General features: G+C 38.1%; 1 protein-coding gene across 2 annotated transcripts in view; it reads left to right on the forward strand.

Annotated features, from left to right (window-relative positions):
- Positions 1 to 16,665, forward strand: part of ADAMTSL1 (ADAMTS like 1) — a 387,761-nt gene that overhangs the window by 313,768 nt on the left and 57,328 nt on the right. For both annotated transcript variants that reach the window (XM_015614942.3, XM_015614944.3), the window contains 2 exons: positions 1,316 to 1,617; positions 6,062 to 6,191. In XM_015614942.3, coding sequence (XP_015470428.1) covers positions 1,316 to 1,617; positions 6,062 to 6,191 — 432 coding nt within the window. The remainder of the gene's footprint in view (positions 1 to 1,315; positions 1,618 to 6,061; positions 6,192 to 16,665) is intronic.

The following is a 16,665-nucleotide window of genomic DNA, read 5'->3' on the forward strand; positions in this document are numbered from 1 at the left end:
TTTGCATATGCAGACAGATTCCAAACACTGATCATGAGGGAATGTTGTCAACTAGGATTGTTTCTGTGAGGTTCAGTGAGGATCAGTGCCAGATACAATGATCGTTCTTTTGTTCTACTCCTTGAAGTATTACAACCCTTGCCTTAGAACTTGCCTGTGGCAGAAAGTTTGGAAGAATGGCCAATGGAGAAGGCAAGAGTCAGATAAAGCTATCTAAATTACATTGTATTCATACTTTTAGTGCTCCAATACCACTGACATCAGGTATGAAAGCATAGGGATTGCAGGTTATAGAGTGCCCTGCAACTATTGCTTCTGGATAGATTAAGGACTCAGTTCAACATGAGCTCAGCAAAACAAAGTGTGTTACATTACTGCAGCAAAGTAATAGTGATGTGGTATAGAGTTGAATGTGAATCTTAGGCTTGATAACTTTGATTAAAATGCTTGTCCAGTTTCTAGCACTGACATTGAAAAAGCAGTGACATCACAGAGAAACTGAGAAATTATTGTAATTGTTGAGGAAAATAATGAGAGGTGGAATTCAGTCTGTTTTATTGCAAGGACAGCTGCAAAGTGCTTTTAATAAAATAATAATGGATTTTCAGAAGGAAAAATTTGGAGCATATAAGGGTTACTGATCAGAAAGACAAGTGCAACAGAAAAACAAATCCACAATAGAAATTAAACACTATTGTTAATTGTTTATTTTTTTAATGAGAGAAAGTTAAATGCCTTAGGGAAATAAAATTTTAAAATGTATTTAAATTTTTAAATTTTTAATTTAAAGTTTAAAATTTAAAGAAAAAGAAAAAAAAAAAGGTGAAGAGATCATGAATTCTCTTCACCTTTTGCTAGCTTCAAATTAAAGCTTAAAAACAGCTTAAATCTTGCTGTGACACAAGAATAATTGAAATTATTTTCCATGTAGTCCTGCAATTACCTGATAACAGCAACCTGCTCAATTCTTACTAGCAAAACAAAGAATAAACAACCAAGGCAAAGATTATCCAGGTTGAATACTTGCAAAAGGTAGCTAGAAGGATCATCATGTTCATGGGCACATTGGGAGATTGCTGGATGCCTTGCACTGAGATGTTTTAGGATCAATGTGGGTGTTATAAGGGTTTGTCTTTCCTCTTGGACATGAGGAGACTTGTCAATGGAACCTCCTATGTGTTTTTTTTAAATAAACATATGATGAGATGGAGTACTTGTTTTTTCTTAAATAAAATCTGCCCTGGGTAAGACTATCCTGCTTTTGCTTTCCTGGCAATTTGTGGACATAACTTGCCATGCTCTATTCCTGTCACAGGTTTATTCCTGAGGCTTGGTCCACCTGTAGTGTCACCTGTGGAGTAGGCAGCCAGATGCGGCTTGTGAAATGTCAGGTGCTCCTCTCTTTCTCTCAGTCTGTGGCTGATCTGCCCATCGATGAATGTGAAGGTCCCAAACCTGTGTCTCAGAGAGCCTGTTACAGTGGTCCCTGCAGTGGGGAGGCAACTGACTACACCCCAGAGGAGACTCAGCTTTTGTATGGCAGCTTGCAGGAGTTCGATGAGCTCTATGATTGGGAATATGAAGGCTTTACAGAGTGCTCAGAGTCCTGTGGAGGAGGTAAGTGCAGAACGCTTCTGTGCTGGATTTACTTTTCTTCTTCAAGTGGGCTTGGCACTTAATACCCATAGACATGCTGTTTTGCTATGGCTAGTTAGAAATTTAGGAAGGAAATAAAACTTTAAGACTGTTGGGATCAAACATATTTGAAAAGACATGCATAAGAAATGTGAAAAAAATCCCATGAGCACAACATAATTTAGCCCAGGACTTCCAGATCTGTGCTCAGACTGTCATGAAGAGTGCTCAGTTTATCATATATTTCTGTTTCCTTTGTCAGCTGATCACCCAGAGGCAATCACTAAAAAAAGCTTAAAAGGGGTCTGGTGGTACATGCTAACAAATTTTTAGTTCTTATCTATTGGTTTGCTCTGTGTAAGCAAAAACATGTGGAAATAAATTGCCCTCCCATAGCAGATGGAATAAATAATGGATATTTTAAGGGCTCAGCTGTTCCCTAACTCCTGTCAATAAGGCACATCAGCTCCAATACCACTGCAAAAGAAAACTTACGGCAAAATGGCATTAATGATGTAGTTGTCTAAAACAAGGCTTGGCAACTGTAGTGGCTCAATCAAGTTCTCAGGTTGCACATATTATACACCATTAACACACATTTCTGACATCCTTTTTTCTCCCCATCATTTTATCAAGTTAGTTCTGAGAAATATGTCCAGTCCAGTATTTTTTCAAATTAAACCTAAATTTTTCCAGCTCTTGTCTTCTTACTTTACAACTTTCAGGTGATTTAAGAAACAATTACTATGGAATACAAAATATAACTGTAGAACTGCAAACAACTCAGCATTTTGGAAGTTAATAATCTCTATAGATTCACAGGTAATCTTGAAAACCATGATAAGAAGAAAACAATGCAAAGGTTTTCTGTGCTTACTTTGAGCTTGCTGATGGTTGTCATTGTTTAGAGCAGTTCACAGCTGTCAGACCATTGACACTTTTGCTTTATTTCCTACACAAAAAAAAAAAGTGACACTAGTGTAGGCTAAGTGGTGGCAAACACTGATGTGACAGCAATATATGTCATGAGGTTATTGGCAAGCAATAACAATTTATTACACTTTTACTGTGACTGCCAAAACCTGAACAGTTCCTAGAAGCATCCTCATGAAATAAAATAATTTCTTTTAATACGGAGCTTATGCTTGTATTTTTCAAATGTAACTCACAGATACTGATTTGTGGGAGACATTTTTCTTTATAAGTTTAATCTCTTTCAATTGTCAGTGAAGCTTTTTAGCCAAGATTTCTCTTTGTCTGACATTAACTCCAAATTTTCCAGATTAGCAGATGCTAAGTCAGATATTTTTGTAGCCATAGGTGCAAGACTGGTCAAACTAATTTTATTGGTTTTAGAGTCCTGGGAGAAGAAACTGGATAGATGCAAAAGTAACCTTTCACCTCCCAGAAGCAACAACCAGAAGGAACGGGTTAGTCATATAGTCTGCTGGTGGTGGCTTCATTTCCCAGAGCTGTCATCAAGTGTCATGTAACAATTATTCTATCCTGGTAGATATAAACACAGAAATTCTCATTTGATGGTGTTTTGAAAGTGAACTTAAACTGCCTAGATTCACATCCCACCATTACACATTTTTATACTGTATTTCCTATTGAGAACTTTTTTTTTTTCCAAGGAGAGAAATTTTAAAGCAGACAGCTTTTGTTCTAATAATATTGTACAGTAAATAATGTTTTGAATTCAATCACTTCATAAATGAACTTCCTGAAATCATATATCTTTTTTAATTATCTCTGTGCTGTGGAACTTCTGATTTATCATCAAAAGTTTCTATATTCTCTAAGTGTTCAGTGACCCATCTTAATTTAAAAACTTATTATTTTAGGACACACTAGTGTGAAATTCAAGAAGAAGCTGAAGAAAGATTATGATCACATTTTTTACTGCTGGAGCGAGCCAGATTTTTTTTATCTTTTTTTTTTTTTTTTTTTTTATTCCTGGCACAAGCTATTAAAGCCAAAAATTGTTAATAAACATTCTAGCAACCATATTCAGACAGGAACCCTTTTCTTTGATAGCTATGCTGTCAGGCAAGATTTCTGGTCCTACCAGGACCTTTTAAAGATAAAACCAAATTTTAATAGAATAGAATGCCTGTAGTATGGACAAGAGTTATTGGAATTTCAATCAGAGATTACTTAGATGAGAGAAATGAGCATGAGGAATGAACTTAGTGGGAGGTTTAAGGCTGGTTAGGTACTGAAAACTGAAGAACAGTAGTATCAGAGGTTGGCTACATGAATCTGGTAACATTAAACCATCAGCATGAGAAATGGAGAAAATGTTGAATTCAGCCCTCATAGTCACTTTCATAGTCACATCACTTTTCAGTAGTCAACATTGAAACAGACAATAGAAAAGTGTTAATTTGATGGTAATTAGTTGAGAGTTCATTAGTTACACCCTTCAGAGAGGAGAAACTGAAACTGTGGATGTACACTCAGTTTACAAAATTTTATCTGAGAAGGACATACAGAAAGTGAGTGAGCTGTATGCCTAAGAAACGGGAACATGTCAACCAGCACGTGGCAGAAATCAGTGGTTTCTTTCCACAGAGTTTGGAAAAATACTTTCATGGTTTCCGTACCTCTGGATCAGCAGTCCTTTTTCCTGGCTTCATCAAATTGGTCTTGATGTCAGGCCTGCACAGATGTTCCATCCAAAACAGAGACCAGTAATCTGAACACAGTGCCATTTCCCATCAGGTAGAGAACCACCTCTGTTCTTCAGCCTGGAGTATTCCCTTCTGGAGAATCCAAATGCCTGTGCTTTCTGCACACAATGTGATTATATGCTCAACAGAGAAATGATTGAGCTAGAAAAATAATGAACATGACAGGGAAGTGAACATCTTGTTCATATACATAAGTTTTGTAAGTTGGTTTTCCTAGATACAAATCACTGCCTTTTGCTCAACAGGCTATCCTTTTTACAATTTTTCTTGAGTCTTTTGAGAGCTGACTTGAGTAGCAAAATAGAAAATATGGGGCCACTTTGTAAAGAGGGAAACGCCCAACAGCATTGGCTGGCTACAGGGACTTCGGTAATTTTGATGTTGGTGTCCACGTCCAAAACTGTCCGATTTCTTTATTTTTTTCAGTATCTGGGATATGGGAGACACACTGCATGGTCTTTTGTCATAGCCATGACCTTAATAGGCTTACACACATAGCAGCCAAAAAAATGGTTAACAGTCCTCTTATCTGGGTCCCTCAGCCTGTACTGAGATTAAGGAGAATGAATCTGTGAATAGTGTCAGGAACATAGGAACTGTGATCAGCACTTTGGTCCTCTTGAAGGATATGAAGTAATTTTTTGCCTAATGACATGTGCTCTGGCATTAGAAACACCAAAAGATAATGTTACCTCTGTGACACTGTTTTTGGTGGTCTTTAAGGTCTTACAACACTTTGTTTTGATTTGGGTTTTTTTCCCTTCACATTAGTGTCTTAAAAAATTGTGAGATGTTTTGGGAAAGTGATGTTTTTGAAACTATAATTTAATTGTCGGGAGTTCAGCTAATCTTTTTCTAACTCAGAACACAGGAATGAATGTAAGAAACATATTTTCATTGTATTTTAACCACTGTGGATTAGATTCTCAGGAAGTTCAGGCAAATTATTATCCTCAGACCCCCCTCAGACCCCTTTTATTCATGGGGAAATAGGTTCTTTCTCATCCAGTCCTCTTCCCTTGGCACATAATGTTGCAATCCCTGATGTTCTAGCTTTCTAACCTTATGATCCAAAAAACCAGTGATGCCCCTAGTCATAGGAAAAGTGAGAGTAATTGGTATACCATAGACTATATAAGGATTTTGGATTTAACAAGGAATTTCTAAGTTAAACCATAATAACCAAATCTTCCAGTTTCTCTTAGTCCCAACAGTGACTGTTCTTTCCCAGCTCTCTCTAACCTATCCTTTCCCAGCTCTCAGACATCCCTGCAGGTTTAGTTTGGATGCAGGCCCATGGATGCAGAAGAGTAAACTGAGAACAGCTGAATTGTCTGACCATGTTTTATTCTGCTTTTGGATGTGTAGAAGTCATATTGATTAAAATGAAATCCATGGCCATCTTCACACCTTAGCCTGCTTGGCCTGGAAAATAAAGCACCTCATTGCACTTTGTGCAAAATGAAAACATGAGAGCGCTGGACAATTTTCTGTCCAGGGATGTCAGCTGTGAATGAAGTCATGGACTCCTTACTGCAGCACTAGGAAACCTTTCAGAGAGACTGAGAGCAATGACAAGTCTAGAGCTGGGACTGCAGCCCCAGAGCTGCCAGCCCCAGCTGGGTGTCATCACCTGCTGCAGCTCTGCTGGTCCTGTTGGGACCACCCCTGACCCTGGCTGCCCCTGCAGGTACAGAGAGCTGGCTGTGACCATTATTTGTTGTGTGCAGGTGTCCAGGAGGCTGTGGTGACCTGTCTGAACAAACAAACTAGGGAGCTTGCAGACGAAGCACTGTGTGTTAGCAGCCGTCGTCCTCCACAGCTGCTGAAGGCCTGTAGCCTGGACCCCTGCCCCCCAAGGTAGGCATAATTTTAAGTGACCCCAAACTCTATTGTCTTTCAGTCTGGAGATACACACTGCCTCAAGCATACCTTTCTCAGATGCAGGGGCTTGCATCCTCTTCCTGCCACAGTCATATTGAGCAGGAAGTACAAAACAGCAGTAAGACCAAAGGGCAAAATTCAGACTTTGCCTCTTCAAGTCCTTCAAGTAGGCAGTTTATGAATTAGCTTAACTTTGCCCAGAGTTTTGTCAAGTTTAAAGAGACTTTTTCAACATCCCCTCTCAGAAAGATTTTTCAGAACCGGCTTGTCTCTGGCCTCGGGCAGTTTCCACAATCGTGACCCTAGAAACAGCAGATATTTCTCTGCAGAGATTCGCATCTGAACCCTTGACAACAGAAAATAGCTGTTATGACATTCTTATGGTTTATTTAAATATGGCCTGTCAAGTCTATAAAATGTACTGTATATATATTGTTTTTCCCCAGCTGTACACAGGTGCATTTACTCCATTGTGACACTGTAGATTTTAAATACATTGTTGTATAACTCTGGACTATTTAAAACACTGAGCATTATCCAGGTGGTTGATTTACCTTAGAGCATTTATTGATAGATGTATGTATGATCTGTATGACAACAGGCTACAGAGGGGTATGTTGTTATGGATAATAGTAAATTTGGGATACACAGAGACAGTTTACATTAAAGATGAAAGAGGACCAGCATGAAATAACAATAAGGACAAAAATAATGGTTTGGTTGGTAATCAGGATTTTGAATTTGTGACAAATAGGTTGAAATTTCTTTACCAAAGCATTACAAATATTGTGTGTGAGGATACTTCAACCCTAACTTTGTTAAGTTTTCTTTATTGCTGAAAATAACACACAAATATTATATAAATGTTTGAAAATTTCTTTGTAGGTGGAGGTCCTGTTGTAATTCATAGGTAGAAACATCTCTGTTGCTGAGAGTGCATGGTAGAGTATTGATCATCCACAAATTCTGACATGAAAAATAAGTACTCAGTAGATAAGAAAAAACAAAGCACACTCGTGTAGGCCAGTATTTATGGTACTTCTTTTATAAAAGCATCCTGAGTAATTGCATAAATACTTCTTGAATTAATCTGTGTGACTATCTATAGTGCTGTGGTCACCTTGCTAACCAGAGTGGATCTAGTTTAAGGCAGCCATAAGCATGCATTTCCCTCCATGAATTACAGGAGGCTCATACTGCAGGTGAGAGTCAGTCTGTGAAGCAGAGGTGAAAGGGGATTGACGCAGAGGGAGAAGACTAAGCAGCTTTAATCCACCCCTAGGGCTGCACTTGAGGAAAGGGGAAATTACTCTCTCCCCTGTATATACAACTTCTCTTCTGAAGCCCCCTCAGTCTGGAGGAAATTGCCTGTCTGCAGGCCCAGGATGAAGAACAGCACATATTCTGCAAAACAGTTCCTCTGGTCAGAACAAGCAGGCCTGCAGACTGCAGGCAGCGGGGCTAATGGAAAGAGAGTCAACAAGAGAAGTTGATGTGTCTCCCAGGCAGGCTGTGATGGGATAATTGCCTTATTTCCTCCAAGTTTCTGAAGAGCTACAACTACCAATGTCACTGTGTTAAATACAATAGTATATTAATGAAACAGATAGTGTATAAAAAATTTGCTTTATAATCATTATTTACAGCCACTTTAATACTTTTTTAAAAAGGAAAAAATAAAGGATTATTTGTTTAAATTAAGATTTTCTCCTTGTTTAAATCATAAGATACTTCAAAATTCTAATTCATGAAATTTTGATCCAGGAGTCTGATGGAAATTAAGGCTAAAATCATGTCCTTATGTATGCTGATGAAGGCATTTCTACCCACTGAAAGTCCAAAAATTATAATACACTGTGGCTGTGAACTTAGATCTCTTCTACAGGAGTTTCCAAAATCTGTGAACCATTGATACTTCCCAGAGCTCTTGTTGATGACTTATAGAGAGAGCTGGCTGGTCTCATAGTGCTGGCTCTTCTCTCTGCTTTCCAGCTGCCTAAGTGTGTTAACAGAAGCCTAAATTATAAAAACCACTTTCCTAAAATATTCTTTATGTGTAAGTGCCTGCTGGAGCATGCAGTTGTTGTGGGTAGAGGAGGCATTCCACTGAAAAGGCAACTGAGATGGTGATGAATGTCTTGGTAGACAAGGAAATATTGTCCATAGCATGAAGAAAAGGCTGAGAAGTCTTGCCCAAGAGAATAAAAATTCTCTCCTAATATATTTAGACAAATTATTCCAGTGGCATTTCTTGAACCTAAATAGCCCAGTGTGCTTAGAATTTAATGTTTATGTCTAAAATTTAGTACAGTTAAAGATCTTGCTTAGCTGTAGAGGGAAAACATTTAAATGTTAAAACTTCAAAGCTTAATGTTGCTTCTGCTACAGGCATTTTTGGTTACATATAAGGCTACTCTGCAGCCTCTCCAAGGGTTAGTCATGTAAGCTGTAAACAATTGTTTTAGTTGTTTTACAACTATAAAAATGGACAAAAAATGGACAAAAGCACTGAACTACAGAATCTCATCAGCCTTTCTGGAGGGTTAGAAGACATGGACCTCAAGAATGATATTGTTGCAGTAGTAGGCGAAGAGTAATTTCATTCTGGTTTTGTTCCATCTTTTTTCTTTTGGTCACTTTAGAAGAATGATACTAAAAGGATCTCCACTGTTGCTGTTCATTTTGCTCCTTACTGAAATTATATGTGGATAGACTAGATAACTTAATTACTCACTTAATACTTGAAATTAACCTATAGTATCATCAACCTTTTCAATCCCTAATTGCCCTGGTCTGTGTTGGAACAGAATATGGTAAAAGGTAGAATATACTGGCAATATACTTCACATTTATGAAAACATTGAGAGGTAATGGTGCTTGTGCAGCAGCTGAGAATGCTTTGAAATTTTCTTTGGAATTCTGGCTTAATATATTAGCACAGTACTATTCTGAGTACATGGAAGAGAGACAAAAACTAAACCACAGAAATCTGTCTTCAGATATGCACAGCTGTATGGAGACAGAAAAATCCCATACTTAAAATTCTTACAGAAGAAAGATTAAAAATCAGGAAGAGTTGCACACTAAAAATTGGAATATTTCCTCTATATTCAAATCCCAACTGAGTCTCCTGGGGTTTCAGATTTTGTTGAGAGTTTTTTGCTTATTGCTTCAAGAACAATAGCAGAAAAAGAGTCCAGACCCTTTTCTCCTGGAAAACAATGTAACAAAATTTCCCATTTTGAACTGAATTAAGAAAATGGGAAACACTGCAGAGCTGATTGATAAGTTGGGAGCTAATAACTGACTTTCAACACAATAGTTACAGAGCAAAATTTGTTTTCATTAACTTGGTTTAATATTTCTAGGAAAAGGAAATAGCTTGTTTTGGTGTACTAGGAGAGCCAGCATGCTTTCTGCAGGAAAGAGAGGAATGAAGACTATGGCAATTTTAATTCAGTTGTTCAGTTACTTAATTTGTGTCAGTCAAGCTGTACCACTTGAAGAATTACATAGCAATAACTGAGCAGAGCACGGTCTTCCAGAAGTTAGCTCAGAATAGCTGTTCAATGTCTAGAAGTTTCTTCTCTAAGTGAAAAAAAAAACAAAAGGGAAGATCACTCAGTTTTGCTAATTGCTATGTTTGTATTCTAAATTACCAAGAAAACAATTAGAAGAACCCTGTTTCAATGTTAGCTTGGCTGTCTTCAACAACAAAACTACTCACACCCAAAATGTGCCTTTTCCTCAGCCTCCACAGCTCTAATTACCGAGGCAGTCATCATCTAATCAGATATAATTGCTCTTGTTTATAAGAGCAACAGCATGAGCACCTCATGGTGAGCCAACTAGCTCTACCAAAGGGGTGAAAGAGAATGTTGTAACTCTGTTATTAATTATAACTGCTCAATAATTTGGTCAATGCGTGTTGAAAAGATTTGGTAAACATGTATGGACTAGGGAAGAGAGAATCAAAGCAATGAAAACCAGATGGCTGAAAATAGAGGAAATTACAGGCAATTTTTACAGCTTTGTTCATGAATATTTTCAAAACTGAACTTTTATTTCTGTGCAACAAAGAACAGCTGAATTCCACAAAATGAAGGGGAAAAAAAAAAAAAGAAGAAGAGAAAGCAGATGGCTCTAGGAATAGCACACAATTTCACCTCAGCAGTCTCCCTTTATCACTTCAAGCCTGTGTGATTTGCACAAAAACATAGGAAACCATCTGAGTGGTTCTGATACCTGACCAAAAAGGCAAACGTTGTCTGAGTTATTCTGGCTTCTACCATTGCATAGGTTTGGAGTTTTTTCTCTTTCTTTTTCTTTTCTTCTGTGTCAGCTTGATTTGTGTTTGTGTGATGAATCATCTGTTATTATTTTAATATTTATTTGGTAAATGTGGTATTGTCATCTGTTTTGCTCCATTTCCCAGCTAAACTACAAAGGATAGAAAATCAACATTTTTCAATGCATTCAATTGGTGATAGGTCAGACTTACACTAAGTCATGCTCCCATCAGCAATCTGAAATTAATTCAATATGTGTGAAAGGGCCAGAGCTTTCTCTAATCCATTAAAGGTGACCCATGTGTGGAAGGGTGTCAATGCAGATGTCTTTTGCATTGGTTGGGTGAAATATTAGAGCATCTCTATCGAGTTCATGAAAAAGGTTAAAAGGTCTGCAAGTCATTATGTCTACAGATATTGCACCATAGCCTTACTGGTGGGGGATACCAGTTTTTGTTATTGTTAAGAACTACCAGTTCTTGCAGTTTGGTGTTTTTTTCAGAGTTGTAAGCTAGAATTAGCATTAATGATGCAAAGCTGGTATTACTGTGTCTTTGTGACACAGGCAGGTTTTCAAATCCTCACAAACAAGTGATTTATTTTTTAAATAGGACACGTTTAGGTCTATTTTTAGCTGAAGTGCATTGAGAATGTCTTTGAGATCCTCTTAAAATGTAGCCCACAGCACCTCCTGGGATCACAGACCCCAGCTTGGACTGTGGTGGAAGAGGTTGGAGAATCAGCCATCAGAAGGAATATGCTGTCACACAGGAAATATTCACCCTTATTTGAAGCCTTCAGTTTGAGAAACGTCTTAGACAGAAGTCATGGACTTGGTGAGACAATTATAAGGTCATTTATTCCCTAGCTTTAGTATGCTAAACATAGGCCTATACAAGGACATCTAAACAAGCTGCCCTCCCTAGGTGACTCTGTTGTGCTCTTATCTTCATTACCTGCGTGCCTACCCCCACCACTGTAATACCACCCTGGCCTTAAAACATATTAATCTGTGACCTAAAAGCATTTCTCTCCCCATTTCTATAATATAATCTCCTGCTTTGCACTCTTTCTGGCTCTCAAGAGATTGTCCAAGATGTGTCTGACAGCATTCCCTTCCCCTTTCTCTCTGGCTCCTCAGCATCCTTTACTCAGCTACAGTTATAGTGACGTCCCCAGAAAGATCCTTTTCAGCCATGTGTGTCATATCAAAATGTGAAGCAGAGCAGCTTGCAAGTTCGGAAGGTCAGAGGAGCTCTGGAGCCTCCATCACACCCTTCCAGATCTTCTAGTTTAAGATTTCAGAGGTCTTCCTCAGCTATTTTGCACTTCTAAATAATATGATGGTTTCTTCATTAGATAGGATTAGTTAAGAGACATTTTCCTTCATTTCAGCTTGTATTCCCATCAGACTACTATTTTCATAAAATATTAGAGTGCAATTACAATTTATTTCTTTTAGTAACTTATACCATATATCCTTCTTACTTGGAGTAATAAATCACACTTCTTTATCAGAATACTGTGTACCTAGATAGATTATTTTCCTCTACCCAGATCTCCAGTTCACAAATTTCTTCAAGTTAGTACACCTTTGTGTTGAAACAGTTTTGCCATGACCGAACACAAGTTTTGTTATAGCTTGGATTGTGATGAGTATTAGCTTTAACTCATACTAGGGACTTAATGAGCTCCTCTGAAGAGCAGACTTATTCTTAATTTTTTTTTCCTGGCACAGTCAATTTTCTGAGTTTCATCACCTTAATACAGTCCATTTCTTCTAAACCTTCTCTTCACTTATGCCAGTATTTAGGATTCACTCCCACTTGATATTTTTCAGTATTTTTAAAAAATACCATCTCACTCCAGTGTTTCACACCTTAGCTTCTACTCCTCATTTTTTTCCTCCAAATTTATTCTTTTTTCTTGGGTGTTTATTTAATGCCTCAGCAGCAGGATTTCATTCCCCAAAGCTTTCCTAACAGCAGCAAAAAAAGCATGTCTTTCCTTTAGCACCAAATATGAAGTTAAACATTCTGTAGTATAATGAACAGGATTAACTTTTTCACTTCAGCATTAACATGTGAAACAGACTACAGGGTCTTTTAAATGGTTGATTTTACAATGCATCTCCACTTCCTTTAAAATAGGGTGAAATTATCAGTACCACTATATCTTCCACTTAGAGTATTGCTGAAGTAATTTGTAAAAGTCTCAGGAATACCCAGTATTTTAAAATCAATAAACCTTTATGGATGAAAGTTAAGATATTTAAAAGAAAATAATAATATGGCCCTAATTCTTGAAAATATATTGTACAGCTCTGTAACATAGCTACTCATCAGAAAGATTCACACATGAAATAAATGGAGAAGGTGCCCTCATTTCCATTCAATTTGGAGTGAATTAAATACCTATTAAAGGAGTCAGACTGATTAAAGGATGAATTCTCTATCTGCCAAGTAGGTCTGTCACACCTCCAGAAGCACAGCAAGACCTATTTGTGTCCATGAAAATTTCTATCTTCAATGTGCAATTACCCATTAGAATTGTGACTAAGCTGATGTATTGTATATTCTAACCAACTGTTAGTAGGTCTTAGTCATCCACAGTTTTGGGAGACACTTGAAGAACTCAGAGGTCTGCACATCTAATTACCACCAGCAGATCCACATATTTGCAATATTGTAATTATATTGTATGGAAGTGTGTTTGTTTAATTATAATGCTTACACTGTTCTGGTCTGAACAAAGATTTTGAGGTACATCAAACAAGTTAATTTCCTTTCCCATGAGGAAACAAACTGTACTGTCTTAATTCATTATTTTCTGCAAGTTCAAAGACACCAGCTTCTCACTCAGGAAAATTTGGAGAAGTTCATTGAGTTGCCATTCTGTAGTATGTGGATTCTGCACACAAACCTATGCAGATATAGCAGTTAGGATGGAGATACAATGTGTATACTTTTAATTTTGTCTATGTACATCATAACTTTTATGGTACCAACACTTTGAATAGAATTTTTCCTTCCATTGAGTCAGAATAATTTGATACTACCATGAATCTGACTAAAATAGTTGTTTTTGAGGATTTTGTGGGTATACCATGAGTTTAGAGCCTCCCCACTCTAAGTGAGGAACACCTGTATGTTTGGTCTCTGAATGCTGATGTGAAAAAAAAGCATATTTTAACAGAGAAGAGTGAGTGAGCTACTAAAAACATTATTGGTCAGTTTCAGGATCTCAAAATATTAAGTACAAAGGATTAGAATCATAGAATGCCTTGGAAAGGACTTTAAAGATCATGTATTTCCCGCAACCCTGCCATGGCCAGAGACATCTTCAACTAGACCAAGTTGATCAGAGTCCTATCCAACCTGGTCTTGAACACCTGCAGGGATGGCACATCCACAGTTTCTCTGGGAAACCTCTGGTGGTTTCACCACCCTCACAGTTAAGACTTTTCTCCAAAATCTAATCTAAATCTACTTTCAGTTTGAAGCCATTTCCCTTAGTCCTGTAACTAAGCTCTTGTAAATAGTCTCACTCCATCTTTCTTGAATGCTCTCTTCAGGTACTTGGAAGGCTGCAGTTAGGTCACTCCAAAGCCCTCTCTTCTCCTGGCTGAACAATGCCAGTTCTCTCAGCCTTTCCACACAGGAGAATTTTTGCATCCCTCCAGTCATCCTCATAGCCTCCTCTGGACTCTCTCCAGCAGTTCCACGCCCTTCCTGTGCTGGGACCCCAGAGCTGATGCAGGGTTCCAGGAGGGGTCTCAGCAGAGCAGAGCAGAGGGGCAGAATCCCCTCCCTGGCCCTGCTGCCCACGCTGCTCTGGATGCAGCCCAGGACACGTTTGGCTCTCTGGGCTGGGAGTGCCCATGGCTGGGTCATGCCCAGCCTCCCATCCACCAGCACCCCCAAGTCCTTCTCCCCAGGGCTGCTCCTCATCTGTCCATCCCATAGCCTGTATTGGAACAAGGGGTTGCTCTGACTGTGCATGAGATTCCCATTGACCCACATTTTGATCTTTTCCAGGTCCCTCATGATAAATACAAATATAAATATAAATATAAATATATAATATAAAACATACATTATATATAATTTATCTATAATATAAACATATTTATAAATAAATATAAATTTCAGTGTATTATACTGGTTCTGGATGCACCCTTGGAAAAAAAATTCTTGGACTGCCTTTTTAACAGTATTTTGCAAGAAAGACATTGAAGGGAACTCAAAGCAGAGCATAATGGAATGTAAGCAGACATTATGAATTTCCTGAGTTCAATCACAATACCATATAGATATAAATATAGATATATTTTTTAATTCTACTGTTCTGCCTTTCCCCCACTAAAAACACTAGACAAACACTCTGTATGCCTGATTTTGAGAGACAGTCTGTTTGTATCTTCTGCCCTTGTGAAATAGTTCAGGAATAGTTCATCCTGTTGAAAATATTATCCCTGTATTGCTGCCAGCCAGGTCAGCAAGAAGCTCATGTTACCTGCTGTTTTTGTGTCAGTCCTGCTTGTAACACTTGGACTTGCTAGAGAATTACTGAAACCCAGTCACTGTTATCTGAACACTCTCATTCTTGAATATGCTTGCTTCTTCCATTCAATCCAGTGACATCTTTACTTCTTTCCTGCCCTTATCATTTCAGCAAAGGCTTCTTTAGGTTTAGGGAGAGTCTTGTTACTCTGTGGGACAAAATCGCATGGTTCATTAATATTGATCTTACAATTTGTGAAGTCAGGCTTTTTGTATATTATTTCTGTGTCATCTACATCCATTTTCAACTATCTGATTTTTTTTAAGTTTTATTTTAGAAGGAATTTCAGATTCAAAATGTCAGTTGACCACACATCTTTCTCAGCTGCTGAGCTTTTTCTTTCTTTCTCTTCTGCTATCTTTAATCTTCTTGTGTTCCTCAGGAACAGCTGTTTTTTTTTAACATTTTCCATATGGTGTAAAGGTAAGTCTAAAGAAAAGGTATTGTTTTATGATATAATCCTACATGGAAAGCACCAGTGTGAAAAGAGCTAGGGAGCTTCAACATAAAGCAGCTCTGCCATGGGCAGCAGGGTGTTAAAGATAGTAAGAGGGGAAGAAAAACAAGGAAGAACGAGAGATGCACAATACAGTTGCTCAGCTTCTGACCTATGTTCAGCCCCATCTCTACACCCCAAACAACCCCTCTTCTGCATAACTTCTCCGGTTTACATATCAGGCATGACATTCTGAAGTATCCAATATCTATTTGACCATTTTGGGTCACATGTCCTGGTGTCCTGGCTCCTTCACTGATTTTTTTTTTTTGCTGATCCTCTTCACTGGCAGAGCACCAGACATAAAAAAGTCCTTAACTTAGTATAAACACTACCTAGCAGCAAACAAAATTTCAGTGTGTTATCAACATTATTCTCACACTGAATCTGACTAGTTTTAGAGTAGAAATTAACTCTACCTGAGCAGAAACCAGGACATTTTTTGTTGCTTCTTTGCAAAAGAATCATGTAGACTGATATGCAAAATTTATTTCATAAATTAATTGTTCTTGTGCTTCTGCTTCAATGTATGTTTAGGGCAATGTACATTCTCACCCTGCTGTAGTTCTCAGTGTGTTTCCTCCAGGGACTCCTCATTCATCTTCTGCCATCTCCTGTTACAAGTTCCACTTGTGCAATTTTTGTTCTATTCCTCAAACCTCCCAGTAGTATTTCTTAACCAGCTTTCCACCTTTACACTGATTTACTCTTTTCCTTAGGTGCTGTTTCATTCTTGAAAGGCCTACCAAGGATCTATTTTCATTGTAACTCACATCCTTGTAACAAGTTGCTGCTTTAAGCATAAGCCCAAATCTACACTGACACTCATTTTTCTTTTCAAACCTAACCTGCCCTGTGCAGTTATATTAAAGACAGCCTTTGCTGTCAATTATCTCAATGCTGCAGTTACTAACCAGAAAAAAAGTCTTATGTGAGGCACCTTTCAGTACCCAGTGTGTCTGCTAATCCCTCAAACAAGTTCTCTGCCAAACCAGTTTGCTTACCTGAAGCTGCCTTTTCATGTTCCTATGTTGGCCCATGCAATCTATACCTGCAAAAGTCCCCTGAAAGACCCACTGCACCACCTCCCACTTTCAAAGTG

This window comes from Parus major, chromosome Z, assembly GCF_001522545.3.
Source record: "Parus major isolate Abel chromosome Z, Parus_major1.1, whole genome shotgun sequence".
Classification (NCBI taxonomy): domain Eukaryota; kingdom Metazoa; phylum Chordata; class Aves; order Passeriformes; family Paridae; genus Parus; species Parus major.